This window comes from Schistocerca gregaria, chromosome X (genome assembly GCF_023897955.1).
Source record: "Schistocerca gregaria isolate iqSchGreg1 chromosome X, iqSchGreg1.2, whole genome shotgun sequence".
Taxonomy (NCBI): Eukaryota; Metazoa; Arthropoda; class Insecta; order Orthoptera; family Acrididae; genus Schistocerca; species Schistocerca gregaria.
The window spans coordinates 602,025,497-602,042,814 of record NC_064931.1 but is presented as its reverse complement, the minus strand read 5'-3'; the positions used below and the strand labels follow the sequence as shown (position 1 = coordinate 602,042,814).

The window sequence follows — 17,318 nt, the reverse complement described above, 5'->3', positions numbered from 1 at the left end:
CAGCAGCCATTACATTGCTGATGTGTTAATGGTGATGGTTGTCTCCTGCCTCTGAGGTCTCCATGGTATTGCTTTTCAACAATATAATGTAAGATCTCATGTTACTCATGCTGTTCTGACCTATCTCAATATAGGGGGTGTTTGACTGTTGCCTTGGCCAGCACATTCTCCATGTCTCTTGTTCACTGAAAACATCCAGTCACAGATTGCTGAGTGAGTGGCATGCCACCACTCTCCAGCCACTCTATTGATGAACTCTAGCACAGATTTGAAGTAGGAAGAGTGATTAACAAGTATTTGCCATCCAAGGTCAGCTGGACATGATGCCCTGCCAGGTTAGAGCCATCACTGTTGTCCGACATAGCAGCTCTGTGTTCTAAGTACTGTAATTGTATATCCCCAAACCATGTACAAATTTAATAATTTACCTTCTTATCACACAATATATGCAAACTGCATAAAATTTTGTTACATGCTATTCTTCCTATCATTGCAATTCAAATCATCAGCATTTTATTTTGCTATCCACGTAATTGTATTTTGCTTTCTGTAAGTGTCCATTTTGCACTCACAGTGTGTTCATAATAAACAACTGATTTCACTCTCCCTTACCCCATAAATACTAGGTGCACAAACATATAATGTCGGAAATCAACTTAATGGAATGTAATGAAGCAAGAGACATGACAACCAGCCACAGAACATGATGACATCAATATTGAACTGAATGGAAGGACTATAAATGATGAGTCACAAGTAGCAAATATATCTAATAGTTATTTCTTACATATAGTGGAAAGTATAGGAACAATCAGCTCGAAAGAAAAATTACAGCAATATGTTGAAAAAGCAACATTCTAAAATTCAGTCATATGAATGTATCCTTTTGAAATCAAGAAAATTATATATTTTCTCAAAAATAAAAACTCATCTGGTTTTGACTGTGTTTCCAATAGAGTACAAAAGATTTGCTCTCATGTAAGAAGCCCTATCACATCTGAAATATGTAATGCATTATTAACTTAAGACATTTCTCCAGAGAGACTGAAATATGATGTTGTAAAACCCCTCCCTAAGAAAAGTGATAGGACAGATGTCAATAACTGCCAACCTCATATATGTTTGACATTATGTCAACAGCTGGGACCATCAGAATTGTTATATTATTCTGAAATATCAGGTACACCAAGGTTGCCTGTAAATCTTTTTATTGATTACCAGTTTCAATGGATCTGTGCTGTCATCATCAAATCTTGTAACACAATAACAGAAGTTCATGATCTTTACAGACTTGAAAGTAACATTGTGATGTTGCATGTAGCAGGTAGCAAGGAACATCACCATGTCAAACATAAAATACCACAATTATAAAACATATATCACATTGTGCTGATGTCATAGTGTCTCCACTGAGTTGTCATTGTGGTGTTAAGTGTGTGAATGCACTGGGACATCAGCACAGTGTGGTGGGACTGATAGTATAGCCAACCAATGGGTAATATCATATCTTCTGACAGGGAGGAAATCATGTGTCCCCAGGGCTCAGTCTTAGGTCCACTATTCTTCCTCACATATGTAAATGATTTTCTGTCTCATATACAACTGGAATTAGTTCATTTCACATATGACACTAGTACTGTAATCAATCAAAACATATGCACAGAAACAGAAGCAATTATAAACAATGTTCTTCAAAGCAACATTAACTTATTTTCTGCAAATGGTCTCACCCTCAATTTAAAAGATACAACATATTAACGTCTGCAGGTCTATGACTACCACACCCATGATAAGTGTAACACATGGTGAGGAAATAATAAATAGGATGGAAACTTCAAAATTCTTAAGTGTCCATACTGATGAGAATTTAAACTGGAAAAAGCACATTTTGAAACTCCTAAAACAACTTTGTTCATCCACATTTGCATGCTGTTGGGGAGAAACAGTTCACATAATGCCATATGGAATAATGTTCTGGGGTAACTCATCTTTAAGAAAGAAAGTCTTCCTTGCTCCAAAACTTTCTGTAACAATAATATGTTGTGCTTACCCACTATCATGTTTTAAAAATCTGTTTAAGAAGTTGGGCATTCTGATTACTGCTTCGCAGTATATTTATTCCATCATTAAGTTTGTTGTAAATAATCCAGTTCAAAAGGAGCAAAAATGTACATAATTATGATACCAGAAGGAAAAATGACATTCATTACTCCACAGTAATGTTGTCTTTAGCTCAAAAAGCTTGCATAATGCAGCAACTAAAATTTTTTATACCTTATCCAGTGATATAAAATGTCTGACAGTCAGCAAAGTAAAATTTGAAAATAAAGTGGAAAAGTTTCTCCTTGGCAACTCCTATTCCACAGAAGAATTTCTGTTATGGAAATGAGTAAATAGCCATATTTACAAATGAATTTGCTATGTGAATCTAAAATGAATTGCTCCAAGTCTTTTCAATTTATCATGCAAATGAGCCTTGAAACATGAAACTAACTAACTAACTGGATGACATTCTGAAATGAAAGCTGAATCCTTTCTCTGTGATCTACATCTAGTACCCTTCAGAATCCTCTCAGATACATTATTTTCCAAAATTTCACTTACCAGTTTCTCCCATGTGTATATCATAAAATGCATCTGTGAGACCATCACATAATATTGTGTCACGTAAGGATGTATCGCCCACCTTCAATCCTTTTCTCATATTGACTACATGAGGTGTCTGGCTCATTGATTCCTGTCCACCACACACTGCTAATTGTGCATCACCGTTTCTTATGCTCAGGTATCCGTCAACAACAGCTCTGTAACAAAATGGTACAAATGAATGAAAATGGAATGTATACCAGTGAAAAACACTAGTGGTTAATAAATGTCATTACCTTATTCCAGAACCACACATCATGTTGACAGTGGTTGCTGGGACAGTATATGGTAATCCTGCACGGAGTGCTGCTTGGCGAGCAGGATTCTGACCTTGCCCAGCTGCCAGAACCTTGACATACAGGTTTAAAATTAGTGAGGTACTAGACCAATTACACATCAAAAACATTTTCTTGCAGCATTGTGAACTATCAAGTCATGATTTATCATTGTGAATACAGAGAAGCGTAGCTTCCTGCAGCGGAAAAAATATTATAATGCTACACTGCAGTATAAATCTAACAGACTCTTGCTCCATAGTCATACAGTATTTACTAAACTTAAATAAGAGGAAATGCTGCTATTTCTATAATTATTTATGATAAACTGTTGGCTATTTTAACTGTGCATTTTTGTCTGAAAATCATATACATCAGATGTCTCTTCTGAGAGTGGTCAGGTGCATTTTATCTGATGTTTAGGCACTTATTTGCAATTCCCTTTCTGCAGTGTGTAGACAGTGTCAGTGCAAACAAATACTAGTCATCATATGTTTTATAGGATATCCATCTCAAGGGAAAATGTCAATCATTTTTTGATATCCACAAACGTATTTTAAAAGTTGAATTTCATGTGCCCATTCTGTAGAACGATCACACAGTAGTCAAGTGCTACATTCAGTTTAGTGAAATGTGATAACAGGGACAGAGAAGCATGAATAATAACCAATATTTGAGGAATAACTGAGTCGTGGTGTTGCATGGTGATGACAGACATGGCACTGCATGAGATGGTATATGAAATGGAGCAAGTCATGAAGGGAGACATGGTGAAAAAATGTTTATTCGTTTCTCTGTGTATGTTGTTGTTATTCACTGGATTAGGGACCAATTTAAAGCTAAAACACCAATACAACCTAGTAGAGTATCACTTTCATGATTTTTTTTTTTCAAAATGGCCAGATGTTTCAGTTTCCACATCTCTAATACATTAATATCTCCATTCATTGCTGTAGTACTGGTTATTTTATGTGTTGATAAAAATGAACTAATAAACAGATATCGAACAGAATATCACAATATATTAAACTGGGACTGCTCAATTCAACGGGTTCATAAAATTCACTTTAAGAGCCTATTGTTTGTAAAGAGAAACAACCAAATGTTTCTGATTAACACTGAGTGTCACATAATGATTACTATTTGTTTGAGCTGACTCCATGTAGACATTGCAAAAAAATGAAATTGCAAATATCTGCTGAAACGCCAAACATCTTTCATAAGAGATGCTCAGTAGTTAGGAAAACATTAGATATGCACTACCGTTTGTCACAACATCAGGGATGTTAACATGCAAATACATGTATGGCATGCATATGTGCAGACATTAGCTGTTATCTGACACTAAAGTACTTAGTTGCTGTCTCTGACAAAAATATTAAAGTTCTTTCAGTTTTTTATATAGTTCTGCCTCCCCTGTTACTATTATATTTGTTTTTTATATTTTATTGTGCTTTCTTTAACTAGACCATTATGTATGTATGGAAGCACAGGTGAAGTACTTGTCAAAATAGTCCACAGTACAATGAAGTTACACTTTTCAAAGAATCATACAATGAATATCCATGGATATATGCTCACCTGTCCCATAACTACTTCACAGACACCTGGTATTTTATCAGGCTCAATTTCAGCTCTGCGCAGAGCTTCTTTAATTACAACAGTGCCCAATTCATCTGCTCTCAGGGACGATAGGGATCCACCAAATGCACCTGTTAGTTTGAAATAAAATTAAAGAAATTTTACTATGCTGCAAGGAGTAACTGGTAATGAACACATTATTCACATTTTCAATCAATCATTGATATGAATTTCTGCTTTTATTTTAGTGGCTAGAATTTTCCGGTATCATAAGCACAATGAATGAACTGTAATCATAGTAAATGTAATAATTATCAGATTTACTGAGTTAATGTGTGTTACTTTGTTTTGCACAATGTATGTTATGAGATAGGATCTTTTCTTGACGTAAATCAAATTTGTCCCTGACTATTCATCAACTGCTTTTAAACCACTTGACTGAAATGTCATGATTAGGGGACACGTATTTTCAAATTAGCATGTACTTGTTTCTACAGCTTACCTCTTTGCAGAGGTTTTGCCATAAAAACAGTTTTAGTGAAATATTTATCTGTAGGCCTTCTGTTATGTGGGAAATGTTAGTAAGTTAAACAAAGAATAGAAATGTGACCCTTTTCAAAGGGTTCAATTAATAGTGTGAACAAACCTGGTGGGACAGAGTGTCAGCAGCTAGAAATGTTAAGTTTAAATATCTATAGAAATAAGCATAGTTCCAAGAAATGAGCTATTAATAGTAATGTCAAGCCTAGAAATATTCATATCAAGCTACAACAGTGCATTAGTTCCGTTTTCTATACATCAAATCAAAAAGGAATCAGAAGAAATGTGACTCCAAGAAGCAACTCACTTATAATCATATTAATGTGAAATGTGAAGAAATGTGACTCCAAGAAGCAACTCACTTATAATCATATTCATGTGAAAGGTCAGGCCTGCTAGTCTAGCAATTAAGCACTTGGCTGGAACCTGAAAGGTTAGGAGGTTGAACCCTGGTCAGACCATGGATTTTTCAACCTGCCTTTAACCTAACTTTACCCTCTCAATGATGTGAAGTTCCACCAGGAACAACACGTGATTCAGATCCCATGTTAAACTGTAGGTCCCATTTCCCAGGTAGGATTACTAGGGTAGGTGAGAAAGACCTGCGCCAAGCCATTGAGCCACATGAATCATAGTGAATTTTAAGCGGTGTTCTCTCTCTCTCGCTCTGTTCATGTATGTGTGTGTGTGTGTGTGGGGGGGGGGGGGGGGTTGTGGAGAAGAGAGCCATGAGCCATGTCTCAGTATACAATAAATTACTTGTGTCTATTTAGCAACTCATTTTATGTTGCAAAGAAGAGCTATGAAAGGCAAACTACATAAATCTGTATTTAGGAAAATTTCTTCAGTCTGACTAACATTTTATTTCTGCAGATCACTACGGATGAAAAGGATCAAAACTAAATCTTATCTCATATAAACTCTCCATGCCTTTGGCCAGGGTGATTTCAACCACCTTCTCCTAACATACCATAAAATAGTTACTGAAATGTTCCCATCCTATCGACTATAGCTTACCCTACCTCTTCCATTCCAAGCAAAGGCTCCAACCCATCCTTTCCCTGCACACCTACAATCCTACCCATCTCTTAACACCTACATACTGTCTCTTGACCATTCTCAGTAATCACTCCACATTGATTTTGCAAATTGCCTCCTCTTCAGCCTCATGTGCCTCTGAATCCCTTACCCAGATAATATTACCAGTACTGAAAATCATAAATGTCATCCCATGAAACTTCAGACCATCATTTTTACTCTCATCAATGAATTTTCGTGCATGTTAATTTTTTATTCAAAGACTGAAGGTTTATTCATTTAAATATTACATTATAACCTGTTATCAAAAATTTAAACACAGGCTGTATTCATTCATATGCAAATTATTACTATCAACAACAATTTTTTTCTACGCATCATCAACTAATTGTACAGTACACACCAAAGACTGAAGAGTGGAAATACGGCCATCTCTAGCCCACTCCCTATTGAGGGAATGTAAATAATAGATAACAAGACTGAAAAGTCCTGGTACAGCCAATATTGTTTTGTAACTCTCTGTGGTGAGAGAAGACACTAATAAGTGCAGTGGAACTCATTCTCATGTTCAGGCAACTATTCATGAGAAGGAGGGTGCATCAGACCTATACCTGATCACTGTAATGCAAGAAATACAGGTCAAAGTGAAGCCCCTACTATTGCCTATCCACTAGACCTCATTGCTAAGCACTGCAGAGCCAATCCCATCTACATCCTTCATCCTGGTGCATGCTGCAGCCACAGCTCAAGAAGGTACATGCCACAGATTTGGTTGCAAACATGTCACTACATGAACAGGTGCTCAATGGAAAGAAATCTTGCTGCAGGAGGTTGAACAACAGAAGTTTCCAATTGCCAGCTACTAAGTAGTTAGCCTGTCAAGCTGCTACAGAATGTGCAGGTGTCAAATCAGAACATTTGTAGAGGGAGAAAAGGATAGCATCATCTATCGCAACTTGAACTGCCAGCAACTATGCCCTGTGATGGTGCAGCATACAGCATATAGGGATCCACAGATGATACTGGGGCACCATTTCCAAACTGCTGCAGCTAAAAGCAGTGAATGCACCATCAGTAGCAGAAGAGTGGGAGAGCTTGTGTGCACCAAGGAGGCAATCTAGTGATGATGACAACACTCATGCTGCAGTTGCATAACTGGTTAAGTGCTTGTACTGATGACCAATGCAGTTTTTGAGACAGCTGAAGCACCACTTCCACCCCAGCCATGGTTTTACCAATGGATCCCTCCATGGCTGTAAGGAGTAATTCACCTGCTTCATCTCAGTTCACAAATAAAGTCATCCCAGCATAAACCAAGTTACGCTGAAATGTCTAAAAGTCTTTTGTACAATATACACCTCTCTAGTGTAGTGTTGCTGGTTTGTAAGCTGGAGGCTACAGATTCAAGTCCTGACTTGGACATGGTAATGGATTTTAAGTGTTTTGTTAGTGTGTCTCTTCAGTGTAGCCATGAAATTAAGTGGGATTAGCTTCTTTGGCTAAGGAGCTGTAAGATTTACAATTTATTGAGAAGTGTGCTGTATCTCAAAGAACAATCATAAGTTGGCTGTCTTGCTATGGTCATTTGCAGCAGGTATGGTATGAAGTTTGTACATTATGCATAGTATTGTTTTTTACTTACAACTTTGTGGAAGTAAACAGCCAATAGTTTACAATTAGCTCTACCATAAGTTTAGTATTATCAATTTCTCTCCTAGTTTTTGTTTTAGGAAGATCTAAGTTTGAATGTAGTTTACAGCAGCAGGTAATAGCTAGGGATTGTTAGTGTTGTGGGATCTTGATTGAGGTGTTGTGGAATCTTGATTGAAGTGTTGTTTGCTGCCCATAGACAGCTGGAAGTTGCATTGACAGTTGTTGATAGGCTTTGTATGCCTGCTGCAAACAGCATCTGTGGTGCAGTGGTAGGGTAGTCTCATGAGCAATGCAGCTTGCCAGTTACTCCTGCTGCCCAAGTGGTTCATAGAGTCCTAAATCTAGCATCAAGAAACCACTTGATTGTTACTGGTGGCTCATACCCAGAGCTGGAGCTGTATGTAGCTAGATTAAATTAGATTAATACTAGTTCCATGGATCATAAATATGATATTTCGTAATGATGTGGAATGAGTCAATTTTTCCAGTACATGACATAATTAAGTTAATTTAACAACATAAGTAAGTTAATATAACAACTTTTTTATTTTTTTGTTTTTTCTTTAATTTTTTATAACTTTTTGTTTTTTTCTTTCTTTTTTCTTAATTTATATCTAAAAATTCCTCTATGGAGTAGAAGGAGTTGTCATTCAGAAATTCTTTTAATTTCTTCTTGAATACTTGTTGGTTATCTGTCAGACTTTTGATACTATTTGGTAAGTGACCAAAGACTTTAGTGGCAGTATAATTCACCCCTTTCTGTGCCAAAGTTAGATTTAATCTTGAATAGTGAAGATCATCCTTTCTCCTAGTATTGTAGTTATGGACACTGCTATTACTTTTGAATTGGGTTTGGTTGTTAATAACAAATTTCATAAGAGAGTATATATACTGAGAAGCTACTGCGAATATCCCTAGATCCTTAAATAAATGTCTGCAGGATGATCTTGGGTGGACTCCAGCTATTATTCTGATTACAAAAGATGGTTGAAAGACTAGCTCCAACAATGTAACAAATAGCTTTGAACTATTATCATTCCCTGATAAGGTGACACAACCTCTGTACCCTAATTACCTCAATTGAAATGTGGCCCCTTTGTTGAGACTTGAGTGGCTACAGGGAAAAGAAAGGGCTGCTAGTCACAGACACTTTGGGAAAGGAACACATCAAATGGCCACTGAGTGTGTTTCCCAAGAAGTGGATGAGACCATCCCATATGCAATGAACAAGGCAGGAAGTGGTCAGTGAGATAAACAATGTCTGTCACCTGCGATATGGAATCATTCTTGGTCCTTTTCAGAGAATGGCAGAAATGGTGAACACAACTAGTCTCACTCAAAGAGTATCAGTGCATGCCTGGAACATGCATCAAAAGACATAGAAGACTCCCCAGAAGGTGGGAAATTTATAGCAATAAGTAGAAACATTTGGTCTAGGGAAGCCCAAAATAAATCCAAATGTGAATTCATTTGGGCAAAAGAATCTGAAGTTGGTGAACTTAAATTAATCAAGGGACTTTTCTACTACCCATTAGATTCAGAGATAACATGTATTCAGTTGTATAAAAATATTCCAACCATGTGGAAGTAGTTTGAGGTGTCTGGTACATTCTGAAATATTAAAATCTGCATCTAAAAATACATTAACAAATGAAGTTGTTACCACTATACCTATGTCTGAGGGTCACACATTAGCACAAATTAGAGGCGGTAAAATAAGCACTCTCAGTATTGCAAAACAATGAAGACCACTTGATTCAAACAAGACACCAGAACCTGACAGAATTCCTAGCACATTTACAACTGTTTGCTAATACACTGTATAACAAAAAAAGTGAAACACGCAAAAGTAATGGTTGGATGGCAGTTTAACTCTATACATGCACACACCATCAGCGGGTATGTAAAAGATTAGAACTGAAACTCTCTGTGAAAGGTAGAACAATCACCAGAATGCATTAGTGTTCTTTGTGTGTAGTGTTGTTACCAGGCATGGTAGGTTGTATAAGGGGCATGAACAGTGTCAGGTGTAGGGTGAAAACAGTGAAGAACATGGAGATGCTGTGTACTCATGTGAGACAGTCTTATCACCCCCTGACAGCATTTGAAATGGGCATCATTTTGCATCTCCATTTGGCCAACTGGTTGAATAATGCAATATTCAAATTTGTGGAGCACTCACAGGTGACAGTGGCCCAATGTCAGACTACACGGGAACTTGAGGAGAGCCATACTAGTCATTAAGTTTCTGGTTGGCATGTTTGACCACCACAAAGGAGGATTGCCACATTGTGCACCAAGCACATCGTAACCCATTCTCATTTGTGCTTGCCATCTGAGAACAAGCAATGCACTACTTGCAACATTCTGTGTCACCTAATACCACTGGTTGGAGACTAGCAGCAGCTGGACTACATAATTAGCATCCTATGCATAGTATCCCACTAACACTGCAATATAAATGGTTGTGTTTTGAGTGGAACTGTGACTGGGAAGCAAAGGTTTTCTCAATTGAAACACTTGGAAATTACTATGTTGTACCTTGGAACAAATTTTCTCCTTTGTAAAAACTTTAATTTTTCAGAGTATTTTTTGTAATTTCAGAAAAAAACAGCAGCACATAAAAAGTGAATAGCATCATTTAAGAATGGAATAAGAAAATAAATTAATCTGATATTGTAGGGCTGGCAAGAGGCAGAAGTCTGCAAAGCATATCTAGGTACAATACTTTCCCCTACTTCTTATGCATTCGGGAGGACGACGGTTCAATCCCGTCTCCAGCCATCCTGATTTAGGTTTTCCATGATTTCCCTAAATCGTTTCAGGCAAATGCCGGGATGGTTCCTTTGAAAGGGCACGGCTGATTTCCTTTCCAATCCTTCCCTAACCCGAACTTGCGCTCCGTCTCTAATGACCTCGTTGTCGACGGATCGTTAAACACTAACCACCACCACCACTTCTCATGCATCTGAAGTCATTATTTTCATGTCGTAACTGACATTAACATTATTATGTCAATCAACTAACAAATGTACAGGAGGACAGCAGTCAGCTGCAGAAGCCATAATTTATTGCAGATCTAGATTTCAACTATAAAACAATCATCATTGGTGCTTTACCAGATGAGTTATATTGCCATAACTATGTCAGAACATATACATGTGACAATTGGCACTAGCATTTCTATGGCATTTAGTTAAAGTCAATTAATATTTGCCATGAAGTTTATACAATGTCATTGAGAAAATATTTATCATGAGTCAATCAATTCACTAACCATTTTCAGTGTCTGTAAACAAGCTAACAAAAAATCACCACAGAAGCAAGTCAGCATTAGCCGAATAAATTTGTGAGATTCTGACGAATAAATTTGTGAGATTCTGAGCTTCGCTTACACCATGCATGGTGATCAACTTGTTAACGAATGTGATGCACCAAATGAGGTCACACAGTGGTTAGCATACTGAACTCTGACTCTGGAACATGATGGCTCAATTCCTCATCTGGTCATCCTGATTTAAGTTTTCTATGGCTTGATCGAGGCAAATGTTGGAGTTACGCTCACCACCTAATGATGGTGTCAAGAATCCTCGATTGTGAATATCTGAAAGCCCATACACACATCTGGGAGCCTGTATGAGAGCAGTTCCATTGCCACCTCAGTGGTGCTACTAGTGGCAATGGGCAGAGCTACTTTTGGTTGCTTCTGTACTAGAGGTGTGCAGGGCTGTGGCAGTAGACAGCAGTCGAATAGTACATGGCCAAAATACTGATCAGGGCTTCCTCTGTAGACACCATCTTTATCTATGATAAAGTCTTCTCAGGTTATCAGCTGAGTCAAGGCATCAATGTGTGGCAATGCTTCGACAAGTTTCCAACTCATCACCTTCAGCACCCTGGTGCACAGAGCACAAGACATATGCAGCAAGGAATATGTTCCAGCATTTGAGGGAACCCTTTGCAAGAACAGTGACTTGGAGACACAGATAAGATTTGCTCTCCAGCCACACAGTAGAAAGAAGGAAGAAGACATAAAGCATCTGGTGTTTCTTCCATGTGCTGGGCGACCCATGGCCAAGACTGCAATGATATTGAAGAAGAGCATCACTGAATCCATTTTCTGCTCATTAACTAAAATCAAAAATATGCTTGGCTCAATTAAAGACAATCTATAACTATGGATACCTGGAGTCTACAATATCAGTTGCAGATATGGTGAGCAATTTATTGGCCAGATGCAACAGTGTATTTCATACTGCCCCTCAGAACATGTGTGAAGCATTCACCTCAGCCAAATGAACAAATTTGCAGTGGCAGAGCACAGCCTCAACAAAGGTCATATTTTTTTTTTTTATTTTGAACAGACAGAGGTGTTGCATGAGATGAATGAGTTCTGAAGCTTGATCATTAAAGAAGCAGTAGCGATATGGGCCCACGATGATCTTGTCAATTGGAATAGGGGTGAGCTCTGCATGGAATGTAGTGCTGGCTAGAATATGTCAAAAGTGCTCTGATGTGAAAGCGGCAAAGGCTGCCAATGGAAGAGACAGGCAGCATTGAGAGAAAATGGCAGGACCCTCCAACATGCCTGGAGTTCTCCCCATGATTGTCCACAATCCCCCACAGTACCATCCATGACACCCCTCTGGAGATGCATGATTGACCCTGCCCCTGCAGACTAGGCAGAGGAGCCTGCAGTCAAGTGTCTATAATGATACAAACTTGACATGAACCTGACACTTCAGCTTAAGATAACAAGTAGGAAACTTGTTGAAATGTTGCTGCCGAATGACACCTTGATTGGCTAATAACCCAAGAAGACTTCATCTTCAAAAGTCACTGTGGAAGGCTGCATACCCATATACCATCTTTATTGACTTGCACTTTTTGTGGCCTCACCAGCCACTCAGCCTCTGTACTGGAATGCAGGTACACTGGAGCAGCAGTGAAGTGTTTTACTCCATTTCTGTATAAGAAGGATTTGAATTGCAAGCACGTGAATGGTAACCTATAATCAGAAACAATGGTCTGTGTGGTTCCCTTGATGGCAAATGTAGTCATCAATGCTGTGACTGTCACTCTCACTGTGGTACAAGTTATATGGAAAATTAGAAAATATATACAATGCTAAGAATGATATGGATCTGAGGAATGCCCCCATATAATCAATATGTACTCACAGGTTCTCTGATGTAGGCTGTAGTTTGTGGAAGCAGAGTTTGGTTGTACACACAGGAGCAGACTTTACAGGCTGCCCACTTTATGACTCCATTGATACCCAATTCGTATGTGTGGCACTTGACAAATATTTTTCGTCCATTAAATGGGATGTCTGTCACCAGTAAGATGTCATGCAGTAGACTAGCATCAGTGTTGCTCGAGAAGAGGGTGTGAAGCACCTAATAGGGTGCCAGTAGGTAGCTGGTCAGGGAACCGTCAAGCTTATCTGAGGACCGTTTGGAATAGAGGTTCTCCAGAGGTGGTGAAAGAGACTTTATGTGGCATAATTGAAAATTCTGGCAGTGTTTGCTATAAACTGTGATCAAGTTGAAAATACACTCCTGGAAATGGAAAAAAGAACACATTGACACCGGTGTGTCAGACCCACCATACTTGCTCCGGACACTGCGAGAGGGCTGTACAAGCAATGATCACACGCACGGCACAGCGGACACACCAGGAACCGCGGTGTTGGCCGTCGAATTGCGCTAGCTGCGCAGCATTTGTGCACCGCCGCCGTCAGTGTCAGCCAGTTTGCCGTGGCATACGGAGCTCCATCGCAGTCTTTAACACTAGTAGCATGCCGCGACAGCGTGGACGTGAACCGTATGTGCAGTTGACGGACTTTGAGCGAGGGCGTGTAGTGGGCATGCGGGAGGCCGGGTGGACGTACCGCCGAATTGCTCAACAGATGGGGCGTGAGGTCTCCACAGTACATCGATGTTGTCGCCAGTGGTCGGCGGAAGGTGCACGTGCCCGTCGACCTGGGACCGGACCGCAGCGACGCACGGATGCACGCCAAGACCGTAGGATCCTACGCAGTGCCGTAGGGAACCGCACCGCCACTTCCCAGCAAATTAGGGACACTGTTGCTCCTGGGGTATCGGCAAGGACCATTCGCAACCGTCTCCATGAAGCTGGGCTACGGTCCCGCACACCGTTAGGCCGTCTTCCGCTCACGCCCCAACATCGTGCAGCCCGCCTCCAGTGGTGTCGCGACAGGCGTGAATGGAGGGACGAATGGAGACGTGTCGTCTTCAGCGATGAGAGTCGCTTCTGCCTTGGTGCCAATGATGGTCGTATGCATGTTTGGCGCCGTGCAGGTGAGCGCCACAATCAGGACTGCATACGACCGAGGCACACAGGGCCAACACCCGGCATCATGGTGTGGGGAGCGATCTCCTACACTGGCCATACAACTCTAGTGATCGTCGAGGTGACACTGAATAGTGCACGGTACATCCAAACCGTCATCGAACCCATCGTTCTACCATTCCTAGACCGGCAAGGGAACTTGCTGTTCCAACAGGACAATGCACGTCCGCATGTATTCCGTGCCACCCAACGTGCTCTAGAAGGTGTAAGTCAACTACCCTGGCCAGCAAGATCTCCGGATCTGTCCTCCATTGAGCATGTTTGGGACTGGATGAAGCGTCGTCTCACGCGGTCTGCACGTCCAGCACGACCGCTGGTCCAACTGAGGCGCCAGGTGGAAATGGCATGGCAAGCCGTTCCACAAGACTACATCCAGCATCTCTACGATCGCCTCCATGGGAGAATAGCAGCCTGCATTGCTGCGAAAGGTGGATATACACTGTACTAGTGCCGACATTGTGCATGCTCTGTTGCCTGTGTCTATGTGCCTGTGGTTCTGTCAGTGTGATCATGTGATGTATCTGACCCCAGGAATGTGTCAATAAAGTTTCCCCTTCCTGGGACAATGAATTCACGGTGTTCTTATTTCAATTTCCAGGAGTGTAAAAAGCTTATTGTATATGAAAGTCAACAGCAGAAATACTCCAAAGACACAAAAAGGCATCAGCACTTCAATGATACATGAGAGGCCAGTAGTAAATGCAGCATAATAAACACTAAGACAGAGCACCTGACACTGGAGCTTTCATGAAGTTTCCTCAGGAAGATAGGTGGGCATGATGAGAAGTAAGATTAATAGTTCATGACTGAAGACCCACAAAGTTTTGTACAGTAAAAAAAAAGGACTGGATTTTCTGGGCACCACAATTTATTGACAGCATCCTTTTCCTATCTGTGTACAGTTTACTTGTGATGGCGTCATGATTTTGTATATGTAACCCACCTGCTACTCTGCTCCATCTGGATACTTAAGTGGAAGTATAGTGCCAGTTTCATCTTACAATACATCTGTCACTAGCAGATGACACCTGAAGTGTGTAAAAGTAATAAATAATGTAGGGAGATTTGAGGTGTGCTTTCATAGTGATAAATTCCTTCCAACATAAAGGGGTCCATTCAGATTAAGTGCCTTTCTCCTTTAGTTGGTTCTGAGGATGATAAATCTGGACCAAATTTGGGGTTAATTTCCTATAATATTTAACATTTCCCAAAAAGAACTAAAGTTCTTCACATTAGTGGCAAGTGGTAGGCAATCAGTGGCATTGACATCTTGCTGGGAAGGTTTTAAAACCCTCTCTCTGGAAATATGGCTTAAATATGCCAAGAAAATGCCCACTCCAAAACAAGTATCGTCACAAGTGAGTTACAAAACAAAAACATAAATTCAAATTTAGTTGTATTTCATCAGAATGTACAATCATTGTCAAATAAAATAGATGATATTCAGGTATTGTTAGAAAATGAATTAAAAGATACATCATTAATGTGTCTAACAGAACACTGGTTCGATGAAAGAAAACTTCAAATGGTGGTTTTTCAAAATTATGTACTAGGTAGTCATTATTGTGGAAATAACTACAAACATGGTGGTAGTAGTATTTATGTAAGAAAAAATATACATTTTGAAACAATATATATCCCTGAGGAAATAGTTAAAGATAAAGATGCAGAGGTATCAGGAGTTGAAATACTAGATGCAAAAATAGCTGTAATTTGTTTGTATAGAGCACCAACTGGTGATATGAACAACTTGCTAAAAAGTTTAGAATCAGTGCTTAACAAGCTAGTTCATAGAAACAGAAGTATAATTGTATGTGGCGACTTCAATATAGACTTTTCAAAAGAGTCCAACCAAAAAACAGATTTGCTGAGCCTCCTGTTAACCTACATCTTGCAACCTACCATAAAAACCCCAACACGGATCACAAAAAATTCCTCCTCTACAATTGACCAGATTTTTATAAATGTGCAAATAAAATTTCTCGCAGAAACACTTAACACAGGTTTTGGGGATCACACAGCACAGAAACTTACTGTTCAGCTACAAAACCAACTTAACCTAAGGACAGGCTTAACAAAAATGGGTCGACATTACAGTGATGAGAACGTAAATTACTTTCTCTGTTCATTAAGCAAAGAAAGCTGGGAAGAAATATATAAATGTTCAAATACTGATGATAAATTTGACAGCTTCATCAGGAACTTCACCTACTACTTTGAACTTTGCTTCCCCCTTAAAAAAAATACAAGTAGAAAGTATGAAAAAAACTGGGTTACCAATGGAATACGAATATCAATAAACAGGAAAAGGCTACTTCACAATTTGTCAAAAAAAACACATCTCCAGAGTTTGATACATATTTCAAAACCTACAAAAAAATTCTCAATAGGGTCATAAAACATGCAAAAAGAATAGCAAATGACAGTTACATAAAAAACTCTGAAAACAAAATGAAAGCCATGTGGAATGTTGTAAAGAGGGAAACAGCAGCACAACAAAATGAATTACAAAATATCAATCTCTCTGAAGGTACAGGTATATTATCAGACCCCAGAAAAGTTGCAAATAAATTTAACTCTTACTTTACACAGGTAGCAGAAAATCTCATTCAGCAAAACCTAAAATGTACAAAAAGAAACAAATTCAGGTGCAACCCAAATGAAAAGTCTCTATTCCTCTATCCTACTAATGAGAAAGAAATGTTAAATATAATAAAGGAGCTCAAATCAAAACACTCATTTGGTGTAGACAATATTCCCGACTTTATCATAAAAAAATGTGCACCCTCCATAGTCAACCCTTTAGTCAACATCTGCAACTGTTCACTATCAGAAGGTGTTTTCCCCCAAAAATTAAAAATAGCTAAGGTTAAGCCCCTCCATGAAAAAGGAAAAAAAAACAGATGTATCAAATTATAGACCCATATCACTCCTATCTGGCTTTTCAAAAATAATGGAGAAAATTTACTACAAGAGGTTAATAAATTTTATAGAAAAAAATAATTATTTTTCAGAGTCGCAGCACGGTTTCCGTAAATCCAAATCAACTGAAACTGCCATTTTTGCATTCCTTAATGAAGCTCTAAATGCAACTGATAATAAAGAACATATTTCTGCAATCCTTTTAGACCTCTCAAAGGCGTTTGATGTTATAAGCCACAACATCTTGCTTACAAAACTGGAATACGTAGGAATCAGGGGACCAGCCCT

General features: G+C 39.1%; 1 protein-coding gene across 1 annotated transcript in view; it reads right to left on the bottom strand.

Moving 5' to 3' along the window:
• LOC126297583 (acetyl-CoA acetyltransferase, cytosolic-like) overlaps positions 1 to 17,318 on the bottom strand; it is a 67,655-nt gene that overhangs the window by 18,748 nt on the left and 31,589 nt on the right. Inside the window, exons 2-4 of the mRNA XM_049988550.1 lie at positions 4,503 to 4,633; positions 2,883 to 2,995; positions 2,605 to 2,804 (exon numbers count right to left, since the gene is read on the bottom strand). Coding sequence (XP_049844507.1) covers positions 2,605 to 2,804; positions 2,883 to 2,995; positions 4,503 to 4,633 — 444 coding nt within the window. The remainder of the gene's footprint in view (positions 1 to 2,604; positions 2,805 to 2,882; positions 2,996 to 4,502; positions 4,634 to 17,318) is intronic.